Source organism: Thamnophis sirtalis, unplaced genomic scaffold (assembly GCF_051295495.1).
Source record: "Thamnophis sirtalis isolate CommonGarterSnake01/CBP01778 unplaced genomic scaffold, rThaSir2_p1.2 scaffold_1, whole genome shotgun sequence".
Lineage (NCBI taxonomy): Eukaryota > Metazoa > Chordata > Lepidosauria > Squamata > Natricidae > Thamnophis > Thamnophis sirtalis.
The window spans coordinates 144,794,280-144,818,484 of NW_028261381.1; the positions used below are offsets into that span (position 1 = coordinate 144,794,280).

Genomic DNA, 24,205 nt, shown 5'->3' on the forward strand with positions numbered 1-24,205 from the left:
TTCCCTTTCCAAGAAATAGGATTTTGTAATGTATCAGCGTAGTATATGTGCAGTCCCAGCAATATGGCCTTTTTAATTGAAAAATGAAAGTTTTGTCAATATGTTTTCTAAATGCCCAGATCTTGGGAGCTGCCTAGAGATGGTTAAAAGATGGGGAGCTATATAAATGATTTAAATACATAAAATAAATCTTCTCAGTGCTGTCCAAATTTTTTTGGTATGGCGCCCAATTTGTTGTTAACCCCTGGGATCGCCACGACTGATTTATGCCACAGTCTTTCAACTTTGATTTTCAGATATTGTTATGTTGTGATTTTCTCCAGTTCTTTGACTTCTATTCCACTATTTTCCTGCTATTGTGTCATCAATTATCCACATTTTTTTCTTTTCAACCACAGTTAAATCTGGTGTGTTATGAATCAAGACTTTATCAATTTGTAGTAGGAAATCCTGCAATATTTTAACCTGCTCATTTTTGACTATTCAACTCTTCTCCCCAATTTTTCATTAGTGGTACGTGATAATTTTAAAGATGTTCCAGTGAATCATTTTGGCAACTGTCTTATGTCATTGTTTATAATAAGGTTGTGCAACCTTCTTGCAAGAGCTAAGTGTGTGATCTATTTTTTTCTACTTCTTTGCGCAATCTGCAGTTTGAATCATGAGATAATTTTTTTTTCAATTCTGATTTTGATCAAATAGCTTGTTCTTAAGTAGTCAACATCCAGCCTTCAATTTCTTTTTTTGAACTTTTCAATTTAAACGATTGCCAGGTTTTATCTTTATCCACTTTCTGCTTGATCTTTTGTAGACAGTAACCATGTAATGCTTTTCCTTACCAATATTCTATACGGGTTTTTATTTTATTATTTCAATATTCATGTTTTTCCCCCTGTACTTTGATTAAGTTTGAATTTTTAATTTACATCAATGCTTGTTCATGGTTATCTTTTATGTAATCAGCCAATGCATGCTTTTCTTCTTTGACAGTCAGTTTGACCGGAAGTAAACCTCTGTCTCTATTTCTACAGGCCAAGTATAAGCTATCAGTATTATTACATGGGGTTCCACCACAAATCCGCGAAGCCCTTCTGCGCGGAGACATAAGCGCGAAGACTAATTCGCGCCGTTCTAAGCACTAGGGAAAACGCGACCCTACCGTGATGACATAATCGCAGAGGGCAAAATCGCGCATTCCCAAGCACTCAGTACCCTAAACCTAACCCTAAACCTAACCCTAAAACAAACCCTAAAACAAACCCTAAAACAAACCCTAAAACAAACCCCTAAATCTAATCCTAACGCTTACCTTAATTGAAGTCGGCTTTCTGTCACGGCGCCGTTTTAAAGCACCCTTCTGTTGCCGCGCTGGTGATGACGCACGGTAATGACGACACGTACTTGTCGACGCGTATTTGTCGGCGCTCTTTTGCCTAGCGCGGTTTTGTTGTGCCACGATTACATGGATGTAATACATCATGAAGTCATTAGTTCTCTTGTTTTTCAGTCCAAATTATCCAGTTGAGCTTTTGTCTGGTTAATAGTTCCAATAGTATATTGTTTCACAGATATGATCCAGGTATGGAGAGTTTTGATGGTGTTTCTACAATTCAATTTTGTCTCTAGCACTTTTTGCACTCTTTGGATGCATTCTTTGGTAATCACATTTTTAGCTTGATCCTGCTTGATGTTATCCAATTATAAAATGCCCAGATACTGATACTTTGTCCTAATGGCTCCCAATGGAGTTGGCCATTCGGCATTTCAGTTCCATTACTGTTTTTGATTTTTCCTTATTTTATTGCTACTGCAGCGCATTTCCCTAGGTCAAATTCCATTGCTATATCTGCTAAAAATTCTTATAGTGTATGAATGAAACAAACAAACCAAATGTTAAAAAGCTATGATATTTATGTAGTTGCTTACCAAGCAGTTTTAAATTATAGAATAGAATTCTTTATTGGCCAAGTGTGATTGGACACACAAGGAATTTGTCTTTGATGCATAAGCTCTCAGTGTACATAAAAGCTATCTGTGATAAATCATGATCATAGTCATTATAAAATTACATTCATCATAAATCCTAAGATACAACACTTAGTGATAGTCATAGGATACTAAATAAGCAATCAACATAAATCATACTAGGAAACTAAATAAAGCAATATAAATCGTAAAGTATTAAAGTAATCAAAATATCTTTACCATCCTCAAGGCATGCCACAACTTTTGAGCACCCCTAAAGTTTTGAAATTGAAAGTTGAAAAATTTGACATGCCCTAGACTATGTCAATGACTGGATTTTGATTTCTGATTTTCCATAAATCAGATCATCCATATGAAGCCAAAGTGAGATTTATTAGCACATTTTGATGTTTGATAGCCAAGATTTCTTCAAAATCACTGAAAATGGGAATATGGCAATGACAAATAATAAAAATGATAACCAGTCACCTGGAAGATGCCTCGCCTAATATTGACAAGCTCTTTTTTTTCATTTCCAACCTCCATTTCTGCCACATTTTCATTATTTTTTCTATAAACATTCTAATGTTTTCATTGACACCAATTGTGTGGTAATGAATCAAGCACCTTTTTATAATCCCTGAAGGAGATGGGTGATCTAGAAACACAGAATAAGAATAAATAAATAAAAATAATCCTGATCTTATGTAAATTGGTTTTCTGGTTTTTGCAATTCTCCAAAATATTTTATAATCAGAAGTTAATCTTTTGTATCTCTGCTTTACTTTTTATTTCTTTTCTGTTCTATTGGAAGGATATTATTTTCTTCTAAATATTCTTGGATTTTTCCCAGTATTATGCCTATGAGTAAAAATAATAGATGGAACCAAAAAATAAATTTGATTATGTGCAGTTAATAAAATTACTCACCCATGATATGTTTTATTTATCTTTCAGCTGTATTAAAAACTAAAATGTATAGTTTTTACAGCTTTTCGATGCCACAGCTAAGCTGTGGTATGTCTTGATATTGAATGTATTAAATATTTTGATGATCAACCTTATTAAAAGTGCCAGGATATGCAAGTTTACAATGAAAAGAAAAGGAAGAGGAAAAAGAAAGATATGAACATGTAAAGATTTAAAAAATGATCAAGAATCTGATGATGGAATTATCTGATGATGGAAAATAAATTGAAATTTAAAAAATAAAATAAAAGGAGGAGATATGGTAAAATCTAAGCAAAAGAGCCTATACAAGGACACAAGTTTTAGGATTTCAGTAATTGGAATTAAGCTGCCCACTCATTTAAAAAAATGCAATAGAACAGAAATAAACCTATAGTTCATATTTATTTTGTATAGCTCAAGCCAGTATATTATTATTCCTCCTCCTCCTCCTCTCCCCACAACAACAGCCCTGTGAAGTGGATTCCGCTAAGACTGAGAGGGCCTGGCTTGAAGTCACCCATTGCCTAAGGCAGGACTAGAACTTACAGTCTCCTGGTTTCCAGTTCAGTATATTAACTCCTGCATCAAACTAATCTTTAAGATGCACATAGTGGTAGGGAAAAGGAGTGAGCAGAAAGGTGGAAAGACCGTCAGCTGAAAGTCATAAATAGAAAGTGGGGAAAAGATGTAAAATGGGAACAACCAAAAGCCATTTAAAATATGCAAGAAAGGCAGATGGAAACCAGTTGACTAATTCAAGATTGTTCAACAGAAAGAAAAAGAACATAGATGCAAAACAAATTATGTTTATATAGGGAGACAAAAGCTAAGCATTGCAGCGGTACTGTGGCTTTTCTGGTTACTCCGGATTAGCCGTTAAATCCAGATCGTCTAGACGGTCCTATCTGGACCCAAGTCGTCCCGAAGAGACGGTGAGAGGAAGGGGAATATCTGGGGGATCCAGAGACACCCGCAAAGTCTTTGGAGATCTGGAAAAAAAAACCTTTTGCTGACAATAAAGAGTCAGCCCCCAGGGCTGCTGAAGCTGCTGACAGCTCTGTAAAGCAAGCGCAGGACAGAAAAGCATGCCGTTTTGTTAACATTAATCAGATAGACATTTCTGAGTAGGTGGAATTGCTCTTCCTTGTATGGAATGATGAATCATTCCTCACAGTTCCTGGAAAATGCAGCCAAGCCTCTACTTTGGACATAGGCCTCAAGAGGCACAAAGCGTTTCATGTAGTGCAGGTGGAATTCCTCCCACCCTGCTGGACGATGAATCATGAATCTAAGATACAAGCAATTTAATTTTCGTGAGCACCACATTATAAGATTATTAAATATTTAATCTGCTGTGCTGTAGCAGAGCGGCTTATGGATATGGATGGGTCTAAAGTGTGTGTGGTCTGCAGATGGCATTTGTATGCAGTGCAGACTCCTGAAATAGGAAGGAGGCAGCTGAGGACAATCCTTAAGGACAACAGTGAAGCAACCTAGAATTTTGCTCCCATTTGTAGCCCAGTCACATCCATGATTAGTGTGTTCTGGTTAAGCTAAAGAATGGACAGCTGTACTTTTTAAAGAGATTGTAATCAGGGCAACTTAGCAAAGGGCTGGATTTCCTTGCCATTTTAGGAAGTGCATCTGGCACAGTGACACTAAGACTAAGAGAATCAGCGTTAGGATTTGCACTTTGCTCGCACTGAATCATGGGCATCTACTCTGCATGGTGCACCTTCTGTGTTGGATGTTGACAGTTATACTGGCCTGTGTGAATAGTAAGGGACCAGGTGCATCAAGAGAAATTTTGGGACTACAAAATCTGATAAAGTCTCCTTTTTTCTGTTTGGCACAGTTCTTGCATTCTTTTGATTGATCTGGAATTACTCCAAGGTTTCACCCCCAAAAAAATATTGATTAAGGCATGCAATTGCTAAGCAATTAAAAAAAAAACACCCATTCTCAGATCAGTATGCAGAGATATACAATAGCAAGGTGCTTAAGGAACAGAAATAGCTATATTGGAATTTTACTTGCTGTATTATTCTAATCTGTGAAGAAAACAGATTGCTTTCCACCAGAACGAACAGGAAGCTGTCCTATTCCAAATCTTACTTTAGGTCCAGCTAGCCCAGTTACTAGTGGTCTTTAAAAATCCTGCACGGTTCAGGAGGTACTTTTCATATTGCTGGATTTTGCTGGTGGTGTTTTAAAGGAAGTGCCAGGGACTGCAACTAGAGTCTTCTGCATGTAAAGCACGTACTCCGTGAGCAAAGCTGATGCCTGCAAAGCAGTCTTGCAGCATAGAGGCCTAACCTGCAGCGTAGGAGGTGCATGAAGCCTGTCAAGGAACTCTAAGTGTCTCCTCCCAAGTGTATTAACCAAGCCCACAACCTCTGCGTTTAGGAAGGTCATAAGTATATTTGCAAAACAGAAGATTTGTTTTCTTTTGAGTTTTGTTCTAATAAATGCATTATTATAATCATAGACTTACACAAAAAGAAAATGAAGTATTTTCTTTATGCACATTCCTCTTAATTTTAACTCAAGAGATTTAAAATCTGAGATGTGAGGACCTGGGGATCACTCTAACTCCAGATAGAATGTAGTGTTAATTAATATAATTAAACATACTCAAAGTAAATTTGTGTTGGATTTTAATTTTCACTACCCAGAATTTCAGAGCCATTTTATATGGGCCTATTCTTTCTATATTCTTCTGAATTTTGACAGATTCAAAGGCTGGGGCAACCTTGAGCCCAGGGAAAATTGCACATTCCTTTCTACAGTGAGCTACAACCCTGAATAGTTTGCATGTTGTCTCCTGTCCCAATAGCTGAGGACGACATATAGTGGGAACCACCTAAGTCACCATTCGCCGAGAAACTATACACTTCTCCTCAAGCCAGAATTCCTCTTCAGGGATTCTTGACCAATCTCTAACTTGTTGGGGGCAACAAATGCTCTTCCTGGGTGATTTGTCTATTTGTTTTTATCTCTTTGTTTTTGCTCTTGATTTGCTTTCTTCCAGATGTACAATACAGTACAATACAACAGCAGAGTTGGAAGAGACCATGGAGGTCTTCTAGTCCAACCCCCTGCCTAGGCAGGAAACCCTATACTGTTTCAGACAAATGGCTGTCCAACATCTTCTTAAAGACTTCCAGTGTTGGAGCATTCGCAACTTCTGGAGGCAAGCTGTTCCACAGATTAATTGTTCTAACTGTCAGGAAATTTCTTCTCAGTTCTAAGTTGCTTCTGTCCTTGATTAGTTTCCCTCCATTGCTTCTTGTTCTACCCTCAGGTGCCTTGGAAAATAGTTTGACTCCCTCTTCTTTGTGGCAGCCCCTGAGATATTGGAAGACTGCTATCATGTCTCCCCAGTCCTTCTTTCTATTAAACTAGACATACCCAGTTCCTCCAACCGTTCTTCATACGTTTTAGCCTCCAGTCCCCTAATCATCTTTGTTGCTCTTCTCTGCACTCTTTCTAGAGTCTCCACATCTTTTCTACATCGTGGTGACAAAAACTGAATGCAGTATTCCAAGTGTGGCCTTACCAAGGCATACTGTAAAATCTCCATTCCCTCCCCACTCCAGGGGAAGATTACTGCAAAATCCCCATTCCCTCCCAATCAGCTGGGGCTCGGGAGGCAGATAATAGATGGGGGTGGGGCCAGTGAGAAGTAGTATTTACCGGTTCTCCGAACTACTCAAAATTTCCACTACCGGTTCTCCAGGACTGGTCAGAACCTGCTGAATACCACCTCTGATCCCAGCAACTCTGCCTACTCATATATATTGCCATGACTCAACTTCCAGTAAACATGCCATTGTATTTATTTTGGAGATGTAAAATTGTTCTGATTTAAATAAAGAAGTCTGAGTCAACTGAATCCTACAGAGACCAGGATGGAAGATGGATTGGTCAAAGAGTGTTTACATTTTAAAAGTTCGTATGGCATCTGTGCATAAATAAATTGGAGTCTGGAGCTATTTTAACGCTGGAGAAAGCACACAACATAAAGCTAACTGGTGATGCACAACAGCAACCCATCTGGCACTCTGTAGCACTTCTAAGTTTCATTATGTCAGATGTTGTTCAGAGAATAGTGGTTTGTAAAATTTGGCACATAGACTTCAGGTATTTTGTTCTCACAACAACTGGCACACTAGCAAAAATAATCCCAGAGCCTGGAAACTGAGCTATTTGAAGATGTCTCCCCAAAATAAATTCTATACACTATTTTCAGACTTGTCAATTTGAAGATATATGGACTTCAACTCCCAGAATTCCCCAGCCAGCACGCTGAAAGAACTTAATTTGACTTGTTTTTATTTTACAGGGTTTCTATCAGGTATGCCCCACATAAAAAAACTGAAGGGCTCTTTGTCTTTACTGTCATGTCACCATCTTGACTTTTTTTAGAACATAGAATAATAGAGTTGGAAGGGACCTTGGAGGTCATCTAGTCCAACCCTCTGCTCGAGCAGGAGACCCTATACCATTTCAGAAAAATGATTGTCCAGTCTCTTTTTGAAAGCTTCCAGTGATACAGCACCCCCGTTAGGAAATTTCTCCTTAGTTCTAGGTTGCTTCTCTCCTTGGTTAGTTTCTCTCCATTGTTTTTTCTCTTGCCTTTTGGGGCTTTGGAAAATACTTTGATCCATAGAAGCCATAGAATAACAGAGTTGGAAGGGACCTTGGAGGTCTTCTAGTCCAACTCCCTGCTCAGGCAGGAAACCCTACACCACTTCAGACAAATGGTTATCCAACATCTTAAAAACTTCCAGTGTTGGAGCATTCACAACTTCTGGAGGCAAGTTGTTCCACTGATTAATTGTTCTGTCAGAAAATTTCTCCTTAGTTCTAAGTTGCTTCTCTTCTTGATTAGTTTTGACCCATTGCTTCTTATCCTGCCCTCAGGTGCTTTGGAGAATAGTTTGACTCTTCTTTGTGGCAGCCCCTGAGATATTGGAACACTGCTATCATGTCTTCCCTAGTCCTTCTTTCTATTAAACTAGACATACCCAGTTCCTGCAACCGTTCTTCATATGTTTTACTCTCCAGTCCCCTAATCATCTTAGTTGCTCTTCTCTGCATTCTTTCTAGAGTCTCCACATCTTTTTTACATCGTGGCGACCAATACTGGATGCAGTATTCCAAGTGTGGCCTTACCAAGGCATTATAAAGTGGTATTATCCCCTTGTCTTTATAAGGGGGTTACTGGAACATTGCTAACATGTCTCCCCTAGTCCTTCTTTTCATTAGACTAGAGTCAAATCCAATTCCTGAAACCGTTTTTTGCCTGTTTTAGCCTACCCCCCCCCCATCATTATTGTTGCTCTTCTCTGCACTCTTTCCAGAGTCTCAACACCTTTTTATATTGTGACCAGAACTAGATGCAGTATTCCAAGTATGGTCTTAGAATAGAATAGAATGAGTCGGAAGGGACCTTGTATGGCTTCTAGTCCAGCCCCCTGTTCAAGCAGGAGAACCTATACCATTTCAGTTAAGTCTAGCTTTGTAAAGTAGTATTAGGACTTCATGTGATCTTGATTCTATCCCTCTTTTAATGCAGCCTAGGATTGCCTTGGCTATTTTGGCTGCTGCCGCACATGGTTGGCTCATATTTAAGTGATTTTCCAGTGGGACTCCAAGATCCTTCTCACAGTCAGTGGCATTAAGTCAAGTTTCACCTCGTCTGTACCTACACACTTGGTTTTTCTTACCTAAATGTATAAAACCTTACTTTTGAGTTTTGACTATACTCTGTGGATAACCCTGTTTGTTACTACTCCAAGCCTTGGGAAATCAAGAATGCGTAGTATGCTGGAGTCTTTTTTTCGTTTGAAATTCATTCTCTGTTCTTTTGCATCCTGTTTGATGCTATTGTCAAACTCATGTGTGCATAATGATGTGCTGTCTTATTATCTATCTGTCTGTCGACCATATTATCTACTACTGTAGATAATTACTACTGTAATCAAAGAATAATTACCAGAAACGTTGTGCTATACTCCCTAACATTCTATATGATGTTTTGCTTTACTTCTATTTAATCTCTACATTTAGTATGCCGAAAGAGGTTTTAATAGTGCTTTGATAAACTGGAATGCTTATTTGTATTTTATAAACACAGTGACCATATGCCCTTTATTATAAGGGTCAGACTTTTATTTCAGTAACCTGCCCTTTATATTTATTCAGCTTCATTATTTATTTCCTTGATTTTGCTTTTGAATTTTCCTTTGTGAAGCAAAGTTATAAACAAACTTAAAAAAAATATCCTTATGAACCTGTTTCAAAATTGGCCTCTTTTCAGGCTTCTGTTTTATTTTTCCAAGAAAATGTGGTCATTGTAATCTGTAATGTGGCAGGATAGGGAGCAATTAAAGCAGAGAGGGCGTTTCAGCAAATGGAGCTGGAACATTTGTAGAGTCTGTCTCGAGAGATCTCCAGTATGGTTGCTTGGATTTACCTCAGGGTGGCTTTGTGGGTTTTTGTTTTGCTTGGGTGAGGTTTCTGAAAAGGTTTTAAAAATTGGCAGGACCATTACCTGTCAGCAAATGTGTTAATTAATTGACATTCACTTGAGCAGGGTTTCTCAACCTTGGCAACATTAAACAGGATGGAGAATTCTGGGACTTGAAGTCCACACATTTTAACATTGTCATGGTTGAGAAATGCCCCTCCCACTCGCACAGTTTGAGGGATAGGGTCCTTGATTTATGACCACAATTGAGCCCAAAGTGTCTTTTGCTAAGCTAGACAGTTGTTAAGTGTGTTTTGCACCATTAAGTTGTTAAATCAACTGTGGCAAGTGGTTAAGTGACTAAATACGGTTGTTAAAGTGAATCTGCCTTCCAGATTAACTTGGCTTGTCAGAAGGTTGCAAAAAGTAATCATATGATTCTGGGACCACCCATCATAAATACGAATCAGTTGCCAAGCATCTGCATTTTGAACATGTGACCATGGGGATGCTGCAGTGGTCGTTAGTGTGGGAAATGATCATAAGTCACTTTTTCAATGCCATTGTTCCAAATTAACTGTTGTAAGTTGAGAACTACCTATAGAGATAAACATGTCTGTGGAAGCCTGATGCATGATGGGACAAATAAAAGGGCTTTCTATGGCAACCATAGGGAAGCAGTGGCTCAGTGGCTAAGACGCTGAGCTTGTCAATCAGAAAGGTCGGCAGTTTGGCAGTTCGAATCCCTAGCGCCACGTACCTCCCATTACTTGCCCCAGCTTCTGCCAACCTAGCAGTTCGAAAGCATGTAAAAATGCAAGTAGAAAAATAGGGACCACTTTTGGTGGGAAGGTAACAGCGTTCTATGCACCTTTACCATTTAGTCATGCCGACCACATGGCCAAGGAGATGTCTTTGGACAGCGCTGGCTCTTCGGCTTTAAAATGGAGATGAGCACCGCCCCCTAGAGTTGGGAACAACTAGCACATATGTGCAAGGGGAATTTTTACCTTTATGGCAACCATGAATAACTTTGGACTTTATAGAATTTTGTTTTTGAAAAAAAAGCTGTTTTTTTTTCTTACGGGCTAAGCTACAATAACTTCTTCTTCCCCCCACTCTGCCCCCACCCAGCCCCCCGTACTGTTACGTATTTCCAAGGCATATTTATAATGATAATTTAGCAGATTGCTTCCTGCTACCACAGGGGATTGTTCTGTTGGCAAGAACCACAAGTGCTTGGCAAAAAAATAAAATCAACCAGAAAGTATCATCTGATTCCGGATTTGGCATAAACCGGAGGTTTGATTAATCTCAAGAGCCAGGCAACCAGCCAGTTTTACTGTGGGTTCTAGAAAGAAAACGAGGACAGTATCTTCTATGGCTCAACAGCTGATTGTAAAAGGCAGTTGATTAAAAATGTAAAAGACTGCAGTGTGGAAAACTGAGACCGGTAAACCAAGCAGCTGCCCTCTCGGCTTTCTATCCCTGCTGCTACTTCTAGGGATGAATGGAAACACATCCAAAGCGAGGTCAAAGGTAACTCGGGGTGGGAGGGAGGGAATCATTACATCAGTGAGATGCACAGCTCCCTCCCAGTACAGTTGTGCCCTCTGGCAAGAAACTCAACAAAGCATGTTGGCCTTATGAGCTCTTGGTGCAGTATTTTTATCTGCAAAAGTAAGAGTAGGATCTATGGTAAAATGACAAAGAACCTGTGGACACACCGCTACAGCAAATGTGCTGAAGGCAAGAGGTGCCTTTTAGGTATGACAAGATGCTTTGAGATGTTGCAAAAAGTTACTGGATAAGAAGATTTGGGCAAGGTCTTTGACAGAGTGGATAGGCTGGTATGTTTCAAACCTGGCCAATTTCAGATGTGTGGACTTCAACTCCTAGAATTTCTCAGCCAGTATTATCTTACATGTGATCTTAATGTTGCCAAACACTAAAATAGGACAATATGCTATTCTAAAATATATCAGAGCTGAGATGCATTCTTACATGTCTCGTTTTCTTTGCTAGGGAACATAGCATGTATAAGTCAGAGCACTGAAGCTTTTGTTTCAAATATTTGATTGCTTTTGTCAGAATTTTATCCCTTTTTAGAAATTTGTGGGCACTGCCAATATAGACGATCAAGCATGTTTTTATTTCAGTAAAAATTAGAAACTTGATTGGGTTATTTACCATCGCGAAGATCAAGTGTTGGGTCCCTCTTTTGCGTATAAAAAGTATGAAAGAAGAAAATATAGAAAAGTTTGATAGAAAGGTTAGTAAGATTTTATGAGCAGCTGATTGTGGAGAAGAAGAACTTTAGAACATGGGATCTCCAACTTTGGCAACTTTATGACTTGTGGACTTCAACTCCTAGAATTCCTCAGCCAGCAAGCGCTGGCTGAGGAATTCTGGAAGTTCAAGTCCACAAGTCATAAAGTTGCCAAGGTTAGAGACCCCTGCTTTAGAAGGTGGTGGTGACCCATCCTTTTGCCATTTGTATTTTTCTCAGTTCTTTGAATGGCAACTTGTATCAGCTATAGCCAACATGGCTAATAATTCAGGATGAAAGCGGTTCAGAACAGGGGCAAGGCATAATTTGGAGAGAAAAAAATGAGATTTCTTAACCTTTGGAAGGCTGTCCTACTTTTGGACAATGTGGGTAGTTACAAAGCTCAGTTACTGAGAGAACTTTATTTTCCACGTAAGAACTTGAACCTTGGAGGGAAAGAGAGGGAGAATGCTTTGAGGATTTTTTTAAACCAAACAATCAATTCCATATCTGATATTCTGTTATTGGATAATCATTACATCCCCTGTCAAGATGCAAATAGAGCTTAATTATTTCCCAATTATTTTTGGTTTGGGCATAATTATGAATTCCCAAGTGAACACTTTCCATAGGTTGTGGGGCTGAAATTTTGTGATTTTGTTGTTGCCTGCCTAATTCAGTATCTGGCTGCAGACTTTCCTTTTATACCTGATTCATGTGTGACAAGTAGTTGTTGCAACAGCCTCTCACTAATCATATGAGACAAACAACATCTAGAATCCTTCTCTTTCCATCTTAGCAAATTAACTAAGTTAATTTTCTCCAAATTGCATCTGCCTTTGACTCTCTCAATAGTTGCCTATTTTTGCTTTTACTTTTAATTTATCTTATCTGTTTGTTTGTTTTGTCTTCCCAGGAACTGGAAGTGCTTCTCTCTCTCATGCCATCATCAGGACAATTGCCCCAACAGGGCATCTGTATACAGTGGAGTTCCACCAACAGAGAGCTGAAAAAGCTATAGAAGAGTTTGAAGAGCACAAAGTGGGGCATTTGGTGACAGTCAAGACCCAGGATGTCTGCAAAAATGGCTTTGGGGTCACCAACATCGCAGATGCAGTGTTTCTGGACATTCCATCCCCATGGGAAGCTGTAGGCCATGCCAAATTAGCATTAAAACATGAAGGTATGTATCTTTTTCAAAACTACTTGCTGGATAGTTTATTCCAACCTGTTACTTTCCAGATGTGTTGGATTATTACTTTTATCATGCAACTGAGCATGGCTATCTTGCTGGATAGCTGTGATGGGAATTGTATTCCAATACATTTGGAAGACAATAGATTGGAGAAAAACAGTCTAGGGAGGGTATCACTATGATTTGATTCGTGTTTCGCAAGATTTGGAGTCTAGGTGATTTCAGAATTTCCCAAACCTGTCTTACCTTCAGTCAGAGGATATTTTCCTAACCCTTCCTCATCAGCCCCAATTGGCTGACATTTTGTAGCTAAAAAGAGGAAGGGAGAAAGATTTTTCTTAGGTAAATTACTTTGGAAAAGAAAACTGGACCTCCATACTGTTTGCTATTTTGGGCACCTATGAGCATGAATGCTTATTTGAGTATGTAAGTGAACAAGTACATGCTTCTTAATGTGAAAGGCAACTTATAGACTTGTATTTTAGATGTGATCTCTCCAATTTATAGTCATCTGAGGCATGCATTTATTTGTTATAGATCAGATAAAAGTGCCATAGCACTAACTTATATCTTGCTTGCAGACAGTAATGGAGAGGAAGCATTTTTGGCTTCTTTTCCTGATCTGAAATGTTTTCAGAGAAGATAAATGTACTCTTATCCTTATAAAATCCGGAGTGTATTTCTCCATAGTGAGTGGGGAGGAGTATCCAGATTGGGTTGACCTTGTCCTCTCATGATTGGATTGAGTCAGATAAGCTCTTTGGGCTACGCCCCTTGGCCACCAGGAAGACCCCAATTATCGACTCAATCCACTCAGTGGAGGTTGCACCATTCTGGATCTCCAGCAAATCGCAAGAATTAAAAGGAAAAAATATTTGGACCCGACGAATTTTGCCTCCCTGTACCGCGCAGCCTCCTCCTGCAAGGACAGGACTGCCACAAGCCCCCTGGGACGGCATGCTGCCCTGGCCACTAAGTGAGACGGAGTCACTCAGTGAGGACCTTTGCCGGGCAAGCAGGAGGAGAAGGCATAAGTCTCCTGCCCTGCCGCAGATGCTTCTCAGGTGCAGGAGTGCTCCCCCACTCCCTTCAGGGGTTGAGCAACGAACTGTGACTTGTTAAAACGCCCCGGAGGGGATCACCAGAGAACAAGGTGAGAGCCGGAGAGGCTCAGAAAGAGCTGCGGGAGGTGAGGGGGGGGGTGAGAGAGAGAGCCCCCAGCGGCAGCGGAAGCCACATGGCAGCCTACAAAGAAAGGCACAAGCCATTTCCATGTGCTCCAGCAAAGAGGAGCTTTTTGAATTTGGAGCTGGTGGTAATCATTGGATACACACAGTAAAGTTTTATCAAATGTGCAGCTGTCAATTTTCAATAGATAGTATATTCTATCTATTCCAGAGAGCAGAAAAAGTTTCTCAAACCTGCTTTCTCCGGCATTTCTCTTGAGTCAACCATGAATGCTAACCATTTGTTTAATGATAAGGCTGCAATGGCATGTATAACTAAGTCTTATGAACTACAGAAGATATATCTGGCCAGACATTCCTAGGATTATGTCAAAGAGACAGTGAAACCAGAAAATCATCAGCTGCTTGTGTTAGAATGATTGGTACCTGTCTGTGAGAGATCAGTTAATTTCACAAATTGGATGCCTTACTTTAGAGACTGTTAATTAATTTAAATATCCATAATAAAAATGCTTCGGGCTTTTCAACAAGCAGCAAGAGGAAGAGAACAACTTTCTCCCACTGGTTTGTCTTTGATTACCAATTGTAGCTGGCTTATGCATAATAGAAAACGCTCTTGAACTTCTGTCAAGCGTATTCTAGTTGAACTACAAGTGTGTGGGAAGACATAGTAGCATAAATTGCTGAATGTAAATGTTCTCTGACATTTTGTTAATAGCATTCGTACGTGTGACTTGCATACACACACACACAGTTACTTTCTTCTAATAAATCTGAGATTCAATGGCGCTTTTGTTTCTATTTCTTATGAATCTTTATAGCTTTAGTCCAGATCAGCATACATTATTAATTAATTTGTTTGATTTCTGTAGCCACCCATCTCTGTCAGTGGCTCTGAGCAGCTTACAACTAAAAAAATTAATTACAATTAAAAACACTAAAAATATTTTAAAACAATAAAACGAGTAAACCGCTAAAAATGTCCAGATTAAATATGGACATGGGAGCAAGATTCTTGACCTGTTAGCACTTCAACCAGGAAACAGGGTCCTTAACACATTCAGATTTTAGGGGTTTATGAAAGGCTAAAAGGATTGGGGCCATCCTAACTTCTAAAGCAGAGGTCTTCAAATTTGGCAACTTTAAGACTTGTGGACTTCAAGTTGAAGTCTACAAGTTTTAAAGTTGCCAGGTTTGGGGATACCTGGTCTAAAGAGAGAATGTTCTGAGGAAAAACGTTTGATTTCTGGTTACTGCCAGCCAACATTTTCAGGGTCCTGCTCGATCTGGTTGGACAGGTAGAGAATGTTGGAAAAAGGCAACCCCTCATTTACCCCAGTCCCAAGTGATGTAGGGCATTGACACACTGGTAACCAGCGCAGCTCACACAAAAGTGTTGTTACATGTGCTATATATCTGGCACCGTTTACTATTTGAACAGATGCATTCTGCATCAGATGAAGTTTCTGAAGGGTGGTCCCATGTATAGACTATATGTAGTGTAACCTAGAGGTTCAAGGCCATGAACAGGGCCTCCTGATCACAGTATGGGCACAATTGGTGCACCACCTGAAAGTGTGCGAGGGCCCTCCTAGCCACGACTGTCACCTGCTCTTCAAGCAGGGGCTGTGAGTCCAGGAAGACTCTCAGGTCTGTCTGCGACAGTGCAACCAATCCAGAACCAAAGGTGAAAGAAGCTTGTCTCTGGGGTGTCCAAATACCCACAGCTTGCTAAAGTTGAGTCAGAGCCCATTTTACCTCATTCACTCCCCAATAGTCTCCAGACACAGGACTTAAGGGGCCTAAGCTAGATATAAAAGCTGATTGTCATATATTGATGATATCTCATTCCAAACCGATGGATCACCCAGCGGTGTCATATAAATGTTAAATAGGAGAAAGATCAGAACTATGAGGCATCCCGCAAAGTAGGATCCACGGGCTGGATATCTCTCCTTCTATCAGCATTGACTGGAAATGGCCCCAAAGAAAGAGGAACCACCTCTGCTGTCTACCAGAGGTGGTATTCAGCAGGTTCTGACCAGTTATGGAGAACTGGTAGAGGAAATTTTGAGTAGTTCAGAGAACCAGTAAATATTACCTCAGACTAACCCCACCCCCATCTATTCTCTGCCTCCCGAGTCCCAGCTGATTGGGAGGGAATGGGGATTTTGCAGTAACCTTCCCCTAGAGTGGGGAGGGGATGGGGATTTTACAACATCCTTCTCCTGGAGTGAGGTGGGAATGGAGATTTTATAGTATCCTTCCCCTGCCATGCCGACCAAATCATGCCAGCCCACCAAGCCATGCCCACAAAACCAGTAGTAAAAATTTTTGAATCCCACCACTGCTGCCTACCTCTAGTGATCAGAGCCTGCCCAGAAGGATATCATGATCAATGATATCAAACACCACTGAAAAGTCAAGAAGAGCCAGGATGTATGAACTATCCTACTCTTGTTAGAGGTTATCCATGAGAGCGAACTATGCCAACTCAGTCCCAAACCCTAGTCTGGACCCCCCACTGAAAGGAATCTAGATAATATGTCTCATCTAGGGTTCTCTGAAGCTGCTTTGTGACCACTTGCTCCATAACTTTCCCCAGAAAGGGGAGATTGGAAACCAAACAAAAGCTGCCTAGACTAGCTGGGTCGAGCAATGGTCTTTTGAGGAGGGTAGAAATCATTCTATCTCTCAAGGAGAAGTTAACTATTGCCCAGACTTACTCATTCATCCCCTCCTGTGAAGCCTTAATTAGCCAGGAGGAATATGGATCTAAGACGCAAGTGGTAAAACTAGCAGCCCACTTCCTCCACTTCCTCTGGTTCCATGGCCTCAAACTCTTTTCAGATCACCTTGCCATATGTAGCCACCGCCACCTCCATTGACTCTGCTATAAGGCTGAAGTCCAACATAGAATGAATGCGACCAATTTGGTTTGCAGATGCTCAGCATATTCTTCATAGTAACCCTTTAGGTGGCCTTTGGCATTGTTCCCTCTGAGGACAGGATTTTGCAATGTCATTTTCTTTAGCACAGTTATCAAATAGTTATCTTGGGGTATGGAAATCACCCTTTGCATTAAAAAAAATGGCAGAACATTTCCTTTCTATTATTGTTCCCACATTTAGCTACCTTAAATACAAGACAAACTAACTGATGTCTCATGCCAAATGGAGACTAAAAATTTATTATTCTCTTCTATCCAGTTCTCCTGATTCCAAACATATTTATATAACCAGTCATGGATGAGTGACTTTTGGGGAATTCTATAATCTTACAGCTGGGAATAAATCCCTTTGTAAAGAATAAATACTGCTAACGTATTTTAAATCTTGTGTTGTTTCATAGCGGATGTCTTGGAATGGCTCCATTAGCTCTTTTTTTTTGGTTTGTTCTAGAAACCACCTGATTTCCTGAACCTAGCTTAAATTGTGTTGATTTTTTATTTGGAATAATTTGAGCAGAGACTAATATAACAAGATTTTGGAGCTATAGAAGGACGCTCCCATCATCCCATGAAGGCTAGAACATTGGATCTGTTAAAGGTCACCCATGTTTTAATTTCAAGCAAAATGCCTATGTTATCAGTTAAGCTTGAATAAAATGTTCATAGCTTGCTAATTAATTAATTTCCCAGATTCAGCTGAATTGAATCACTTTGTTGCTTTGGGCATGATGAGGATACTTGACAGCTTCCACTTATACTAGGTTTGTGATTTGGACATAATGTTGTTTCCTCATCCACAACTTTGCATGTATCTGGATAGAATGTTAATTGATTGGCCCTGTTGAAGTAAATCCAGGCAGATTTTGTAATGGGAGGAGACCAATGGTGCTATTATAGAGGAGAGGGCTCTTTTTCCTTTCAATTCAACTTTACAGTGGAGAGTATGGGAGAGGCTGTAGTCCACAGATGTCAAACTTGCTGCGTCACATTGCCACCAGGTGATATATTTCATGATGGCTTTTCTCTTCGCGGATGATGCATCTGGCACGCAGGCTCCCAGTTTGACACCTCTGCTCTAGTCTTGTGGCATCAGGTCATGTCAATGTCCATGGAATCACATCATTGAGATTGCTGGGACTTTATCTTAAGTAGATTATGTTGGCAGCTGGACATGTAACCCAATTCCCATTGCCTCTTGGGTAAATAATTAATTTACACAGTCTAGATCATCAAAATAAAACCCTATATCCTAATGTTTCGTGCTTAATGGCCTTAAGATGCAACTGCTTTCTTAAATGAGCAAATTGTACTGCGTTGAAGTATTATAGTATGAATAATTCAGCAAATCTTGCCAACTATTTCCAAAATTAGTTCTTGATTGTTAGTTCTCAGAGGGAAAATACCAGTGAGTATTTTGTACTTATTCATCAGAATTCTTAGGACCAAACTGTATGAGAAGAAGTCTTTCATGTCATTAGGAATTGTGTGGATGGACTTTAGAAAGTAAATACCAAGTCATGCTCTTATACGTCCATCACTAATCTAGAAAGGAACAAATTGGAGAACGCTACTCTAAGCTGAATGTTAACTGTGATCTACACATACGCCATTCTATTTGACAGAGGATGTTAATTTTTATTTTACACATTCCACGAATCCCTAACAAAAAGGTAAGAAGGAAGAGTGAATTTTCCTCCATTGCTATGATTCAGTCCTGAGCTCTGAAAAGCTTTGCTCATTATTTTAATAGGCTGAGAGTTAATGGTCTGTTAAGCTTACATCTTTTGCTTCTATTCCTGTCCTCAGAATGCTTTGACCTCCCTCCCAACCTATTATATTGCAAAGAGCTGGAAGAAATAGAAATAAAAGGCTTGCCGTGCCTTTTTACAGGTCCTTATTTTCTGCCAACGGTGCTTTTCATTTTTGGAATTTTGGAGGATCCCGAAAATGTTGCAGTGCAGATTTTGCTTCCTTGCTGAACTTGCATAGTCTCTCTGTTCTCTTCATCCCTTTTTTAGCATTTGCTGATAAATATTTTTTTCATTACATTCATTACAGTACCTTGTTTTTAGTTTCAACTCAATGTTAAAAAACTTATTTGGGCTATCAATATACAGTAGAGCAGGGTTGTCAAACTCAAGACCTGTGGGCCAGATCCGGCCCACTGGGTGCTTAGATCTGGTGCATGGGCCTGCCCTGGAAATAGCAAAGGACCAGCTTGCAATTATATGTAGAAGATAGAGACACAATGTTTGACTGAATTGTCATGGAGATTTGTTGCTATGTGTTTCATCAATGACAACCCTAGATTCATTTCAGTTCCTGATTCATTCACGTTTCTAACAAATGGATGGGATGTTGAACTGAAGTCCATGATCATTGTTTATCCCAGGGGAGATCAAGGGCCGTTTTGTTCGGAAAAACAATAGTGAGTTTTGTTGTATCTAGTAGGTGGAGCTTAAGAGTCTGATTCTGAATTTGCCTGAAATACAGGATTACTCTAAATAATTGGGGAGGGGGATGAATGCATCTGGGGTTATACCATTTTAATAATAATATTTAGTGATTTTTTATTGATAAGATTTCATACTATCTACTTATGGTAATAGGATTTATCAGAACTTTGTAGAGTAGAGCACTATTGTTACTATCTTAGAAACACACTGCTAGAAACAGTTAATACAGCAGGAAAAATTGCACTTCTGTGATAGCATATATGTTTTACACAACTCCATATATATTAATTAACTCCAAACATTTCTAGAACAGAGCTAGATTTTGATACTCAATGATCTGTCAGCTGATACAGGTAGTCTTGGACTTATTGGAACTGGAATTTCCATCACTAAGTGATTTGGTCATTAAGGGAATTGCACAAAGTTTTATGTCATTGTTGCTAAGCAAATTTGGCTTCCCTCATTGTCAGAAGGCTCCTGAGAAATTGTGATCATGTAATACCTCTCTCCCCCTTGCAATTCTCATAAATACATGCTGGTTCCTAAGTTCCTGAATTTTGAGTGTGTGACTGCAGGTATGCTGTGACATTCATAAGTGCAAGGATCAGCCCTAAGTCACATTTTTCCCCACACTGTCATAACTTGAATGGTTATTAAAAGAATGGGTGTAAGTTGAGGTCTACCTGTATAATAAGCTGGATGTACCACTGGTTTTATTTGATCCATGATAGTATCCTATAGTTGTCATCTGTCAGAATTCTGTATTGGCCAAGCTCTAACTTGCTTTTGTAGAGTAACACAAAAAGATTGAAAGATCAATCCTCTCAGCTGCAGACTGAGGAAGAAGGGGACTATAGCACATGTTTTTTTCTGAATAAGTCTATCCATCCTCAATCCTTTCTAGTAGAGGTTTAGGGCGAGAACAGGAACAAATACATGTTGGAAAGAATTTGTGTCTTTTGGAACTAAAACAAATTCCTGAGAAACTCAGAGATAGCTTCAATAGTTGCCTTCCTTAGCTATATCTTGCACTTGGTTTCTCAGTAAAGCAGTAAAACACCCAAGACAATTCCGCAAGCTTGGAAAAAACCCACAATTACAGCAAGAGTGAACCATTGCCCATCATGATTCTCTATAGCCATGATGGCGAAGCTATGGCACTTGTGCCCAAAGTAGCACACAGAGCCATGTCACCTGGTACGTGCGTAATCGCCCGTTCCTCTTCTGGATTTCTGGTGTGCATGTGTGCGTGATGATCAGCTGGTCTTTGTGCGTGCAGCAGTGCCAGAAACTGGAAGTACTGGTCTTCTGTTTTCCTGTGTGAGCGTGCGTGCCAGTCAGCTGATCATGGGTGCCAGAAAACCCGGAAGACTAGCTGGCTGGCACTCATTCACGCCCCGGAAACCGGAAGTTCATTTTTGGGGCAAGCATGTTCCCTGGGCAGCTCCTCTTCCAGGTGGCACATACTCCCTTTTTGCACTTGGCGCCGAAAAGGTTCACTCTCACTGCTCTATAGCATACAAGATAATTGGGTTTCTATGATGAACATCCTCCATGCTGGCCTTCCATACCTGGTGCCCTCCAAAGTGTTGGACTTCATTTTCCATACGCTCTTTCCCCTTCCAGTGAGTTCAAGTCCAGTTGGGTGGGTTAACAGAATGGAAGTCTTAAAGATCACACAATTGGGGCATTGTAACTTGCCCTGGAAAACGAAATAAAATCTTGTTCAGTTTTACTCTCAATGCATCATATTCCTAGAGGGAACTTTGAGCTAAGCGTCTAGGATGCCTTGCTCTATAGCTGTGCTTTTCAAGTTTGGCATCTTTAAGATGCTGGCTCAGGAACTCTAGAGTTGAAGTCTACACATCTTAACATTGCCAGGTTTGAAAAAGAGCATGCCAGATATCACTTTCATAGGACAACATAATGAGAAATGTAATGAGAAGAAATGTTAGATGCTCACATGTAGCATTTTACACACATACATATGCACGTACATCTGTCTTTCGCCGTTGGTAGCTTGATAGTTTCTACATTTGAGGACAAGTGTACCGTCTTTCTCTGTCTCGTAATAAGTACCTCTAACAAATGGGAAGCAATTGGGAAGGGTTTTTTTGATAAATAAATACTGGTACCAGGTCAAGTTTCTTCTGTACTAAAGTATCTAGGTGTTGTGTTAGAACAAGCTATGCACATTTTAATCTGCACAATGTTCTGACTGCAGCATTAACAGTCTTGAATAATTAACAATTGCTTTGCACTGAAAAAGAAGGCAGAGAACAAAGCAGAAGAAGAGGCAAACAGCCAGGAAGGCACAGCATTAGAAAGGGAATTATACAAATGTGAGAATGTACACCTCCCATCAGATGGATATATGTGAAAAGCTTCATAAATCTTTTCTCTCTCTCCCAAAAAGTACGTAGAACAACTGCTTCTTTACAAAGAACAGGAATTTTAAGATAAGAATTATTAGCACCTTCTCAATCTAATGGATGTATACCTATGGAAATACCACCCATATTTGTATAACAATGAATACCAGAATCTCATTTTATTTTGTTAAAATGATGATAAAAGCAATGCAATGCCATTCACCATTGACTTAAGTGTTTATCTTGCATCCTATTGCTTGTGCAAAAGGAAGGCTGATCTACTGTTTGTTTCCCCCAGAAAAGCTAACCTGTCCATTGCATTTAATATTCAAAATATTAATCATAATAAACTTGTTGATAATGAATGCACATTGTAATGAATCAGGAGCAGGAGTACAGTCACCTGCATGCGAATACACACACACACGCAACACACAGAATTTCCTCTGGGAGCTAAATCCTGCAGTTTTCCTTGTCAGCAAAATGTCAGTTTGCCCACATACTTTCTCACTTAAAGGACATTCTGTCCCCTCTTTGCCAAGGCAGTATTTTTAGTGTGCTCAAAACATTGAGCAAATGCGGATAGGATGTTGTCGGATACTGCTGCCTCACTCCCACAAACCATCAGTGCTTCCCACCCCCACCCCCACATTGAGATCCTAGTAATTTACTGTTGTGGTTGTGATGCTGCAATGACATTTTGAAGCATACTGAATTCCCTGAAAGAAAATCCAGAGGGTTGCCCACTCTTAATATTTGGGAAAATTAGTATGAAAGTAAAGTATAAAAAACACAATAAATTGCCATATGCTGCATCATATGTATTCTAGCTGACTTGTAACTCAGTTTTGCCTACTCAGAAAGGGCAGGCAATTTTCCATGTGATTTGCATCACAGCTTCCACAATTTCTTACTTTGCTAGCTGGACCTGATGGGAACTGAAGTCCACCCCATTTGAAAAATGTCAAATCTTTATCCTTGCTCCATATCAATAGACGTTGGTTCCCCAGAGTGAATATTTCCCAGCACAACTCAGAAATAACAGGGATTAAACTTTAGAAGTTACTTCATGTAGCTCTTCTGGGAAATTTACTTGGAATGGGAAAATGTATTTGTCCACTGAAGGCAATATCTAGTTATATCTGTTGAGATAGTCTTGTTTTTTTAGCATTAAATCCTTAATAAAATATCTTACCTTTCTTTGGGAATGAAAGCACTGCATGCTTTCAAACTCTTGAATCTGATGATTTTCTGTCCGTTCCATATACCAATTATAAAAGCCCTCCTTGATTGCAAAGGTCTAGAGTCTAGACAATGGGTGACAACCACACAAAACAAACATGCGAGGTGCTGAAGGTCACTCTTGAAAATAGGGTGAGATGATCTCCTGGAGCATTGCCCATGAGATTCATATTCTTGAAATAGGATCCTAGGCCTTGTATAAGGTATATGGTGATCCTGGATATGTGTTTATTGTTCCTCCTGAAATCTTCGTACGACTTGAAGAAAAAGTGGCATTTCCATCTGACCATATCCAAAAGCCAAATATATTGTACAGGCAGTCCTCGACTTACAATAGTTCATTTTGTGAACATTCAAAGTTACAATGGCACTGAAAAAAGTTACTTATGACCGCTTTTCACACTTATGACTACTGTCAAGTAATCAAAATTTGGACACTTGGCAACTGCTATGTAGTTAAGATGTTTGCAGTGTCCAGGGGTCATGTAATCACCTTCTGTGACCTTTTGACAAGCAAAGTCCATGAGAAAACCAGATTCACTTAACAACCATGTTACTAATTTAACAACTGCAGTGATTCACAGAACAGTTGTGGCAAAAAAAGGTGGTAAATGGGGCAAAACTCCTTTAACATCTGTCTTGCTTAGCAGCAGAAATTTTGGGATCAATTGTGGTTATAAGTCAAGGACTACCTGTATATGTTTCTTTCTTTGAACTTCACCATGTAAATATTTAGCCATGTTTCATTCCAGGTTGTGAGTTTTTGAAAAACTGGGAAAGCAAAGCCCCAGACTTACAAGTGATAAAAAATGAAGAGGAAAAGAGTGGTTTTTAAAATTATATTCAATAAATACTTACTAAACATAAAATGATAAATCCTTTCGAAAGTCCAGGTTTTTCTTCTGGTGGAAGTGTTGAAACAAAATGTTGATAGTACAATAGCACAACCATAGCAATTTCAAAACAGCATTCTCTTTGCTTTGTGAAAGAAACAACGAGCGTATGGGAATTCATGAATTACCAAGAGGCTCTGATACAGTTTTTATATATAGCAGACTATCCAAACAGATAGTATTTTTCTTGTGCTGCTTCCTCTTTCTTCACCTTCTTGGTTCCCTGCTTTGATCTGCACAAACTCAAAAT

At 39.6% G+C, this 24,205-nt stretch overlaps 1 protein-coding gene across 1 annotated transcript in view; it reads left to right on the forward strand.

The window, feature by feature from the left end:
* TRMT61A (tRNA methyltransferase 61A) overlaps positions 1–24,205 on the forward strand; it is a 51,767-nt gene that overhangs the window by 14,393 nt on the left and 13,169 nt on the right. Inside the window, exon 3 of the mRNA XM_014059593.2 lies at positions 12,577–12,843. Coding sequence (XP_013915068.2) covers positions 12,577–12,843 — 267 coding nt within the window. The remainder of the gene's footprint in view (positions 1–12,576; positions 12,844–24,205) is intronic.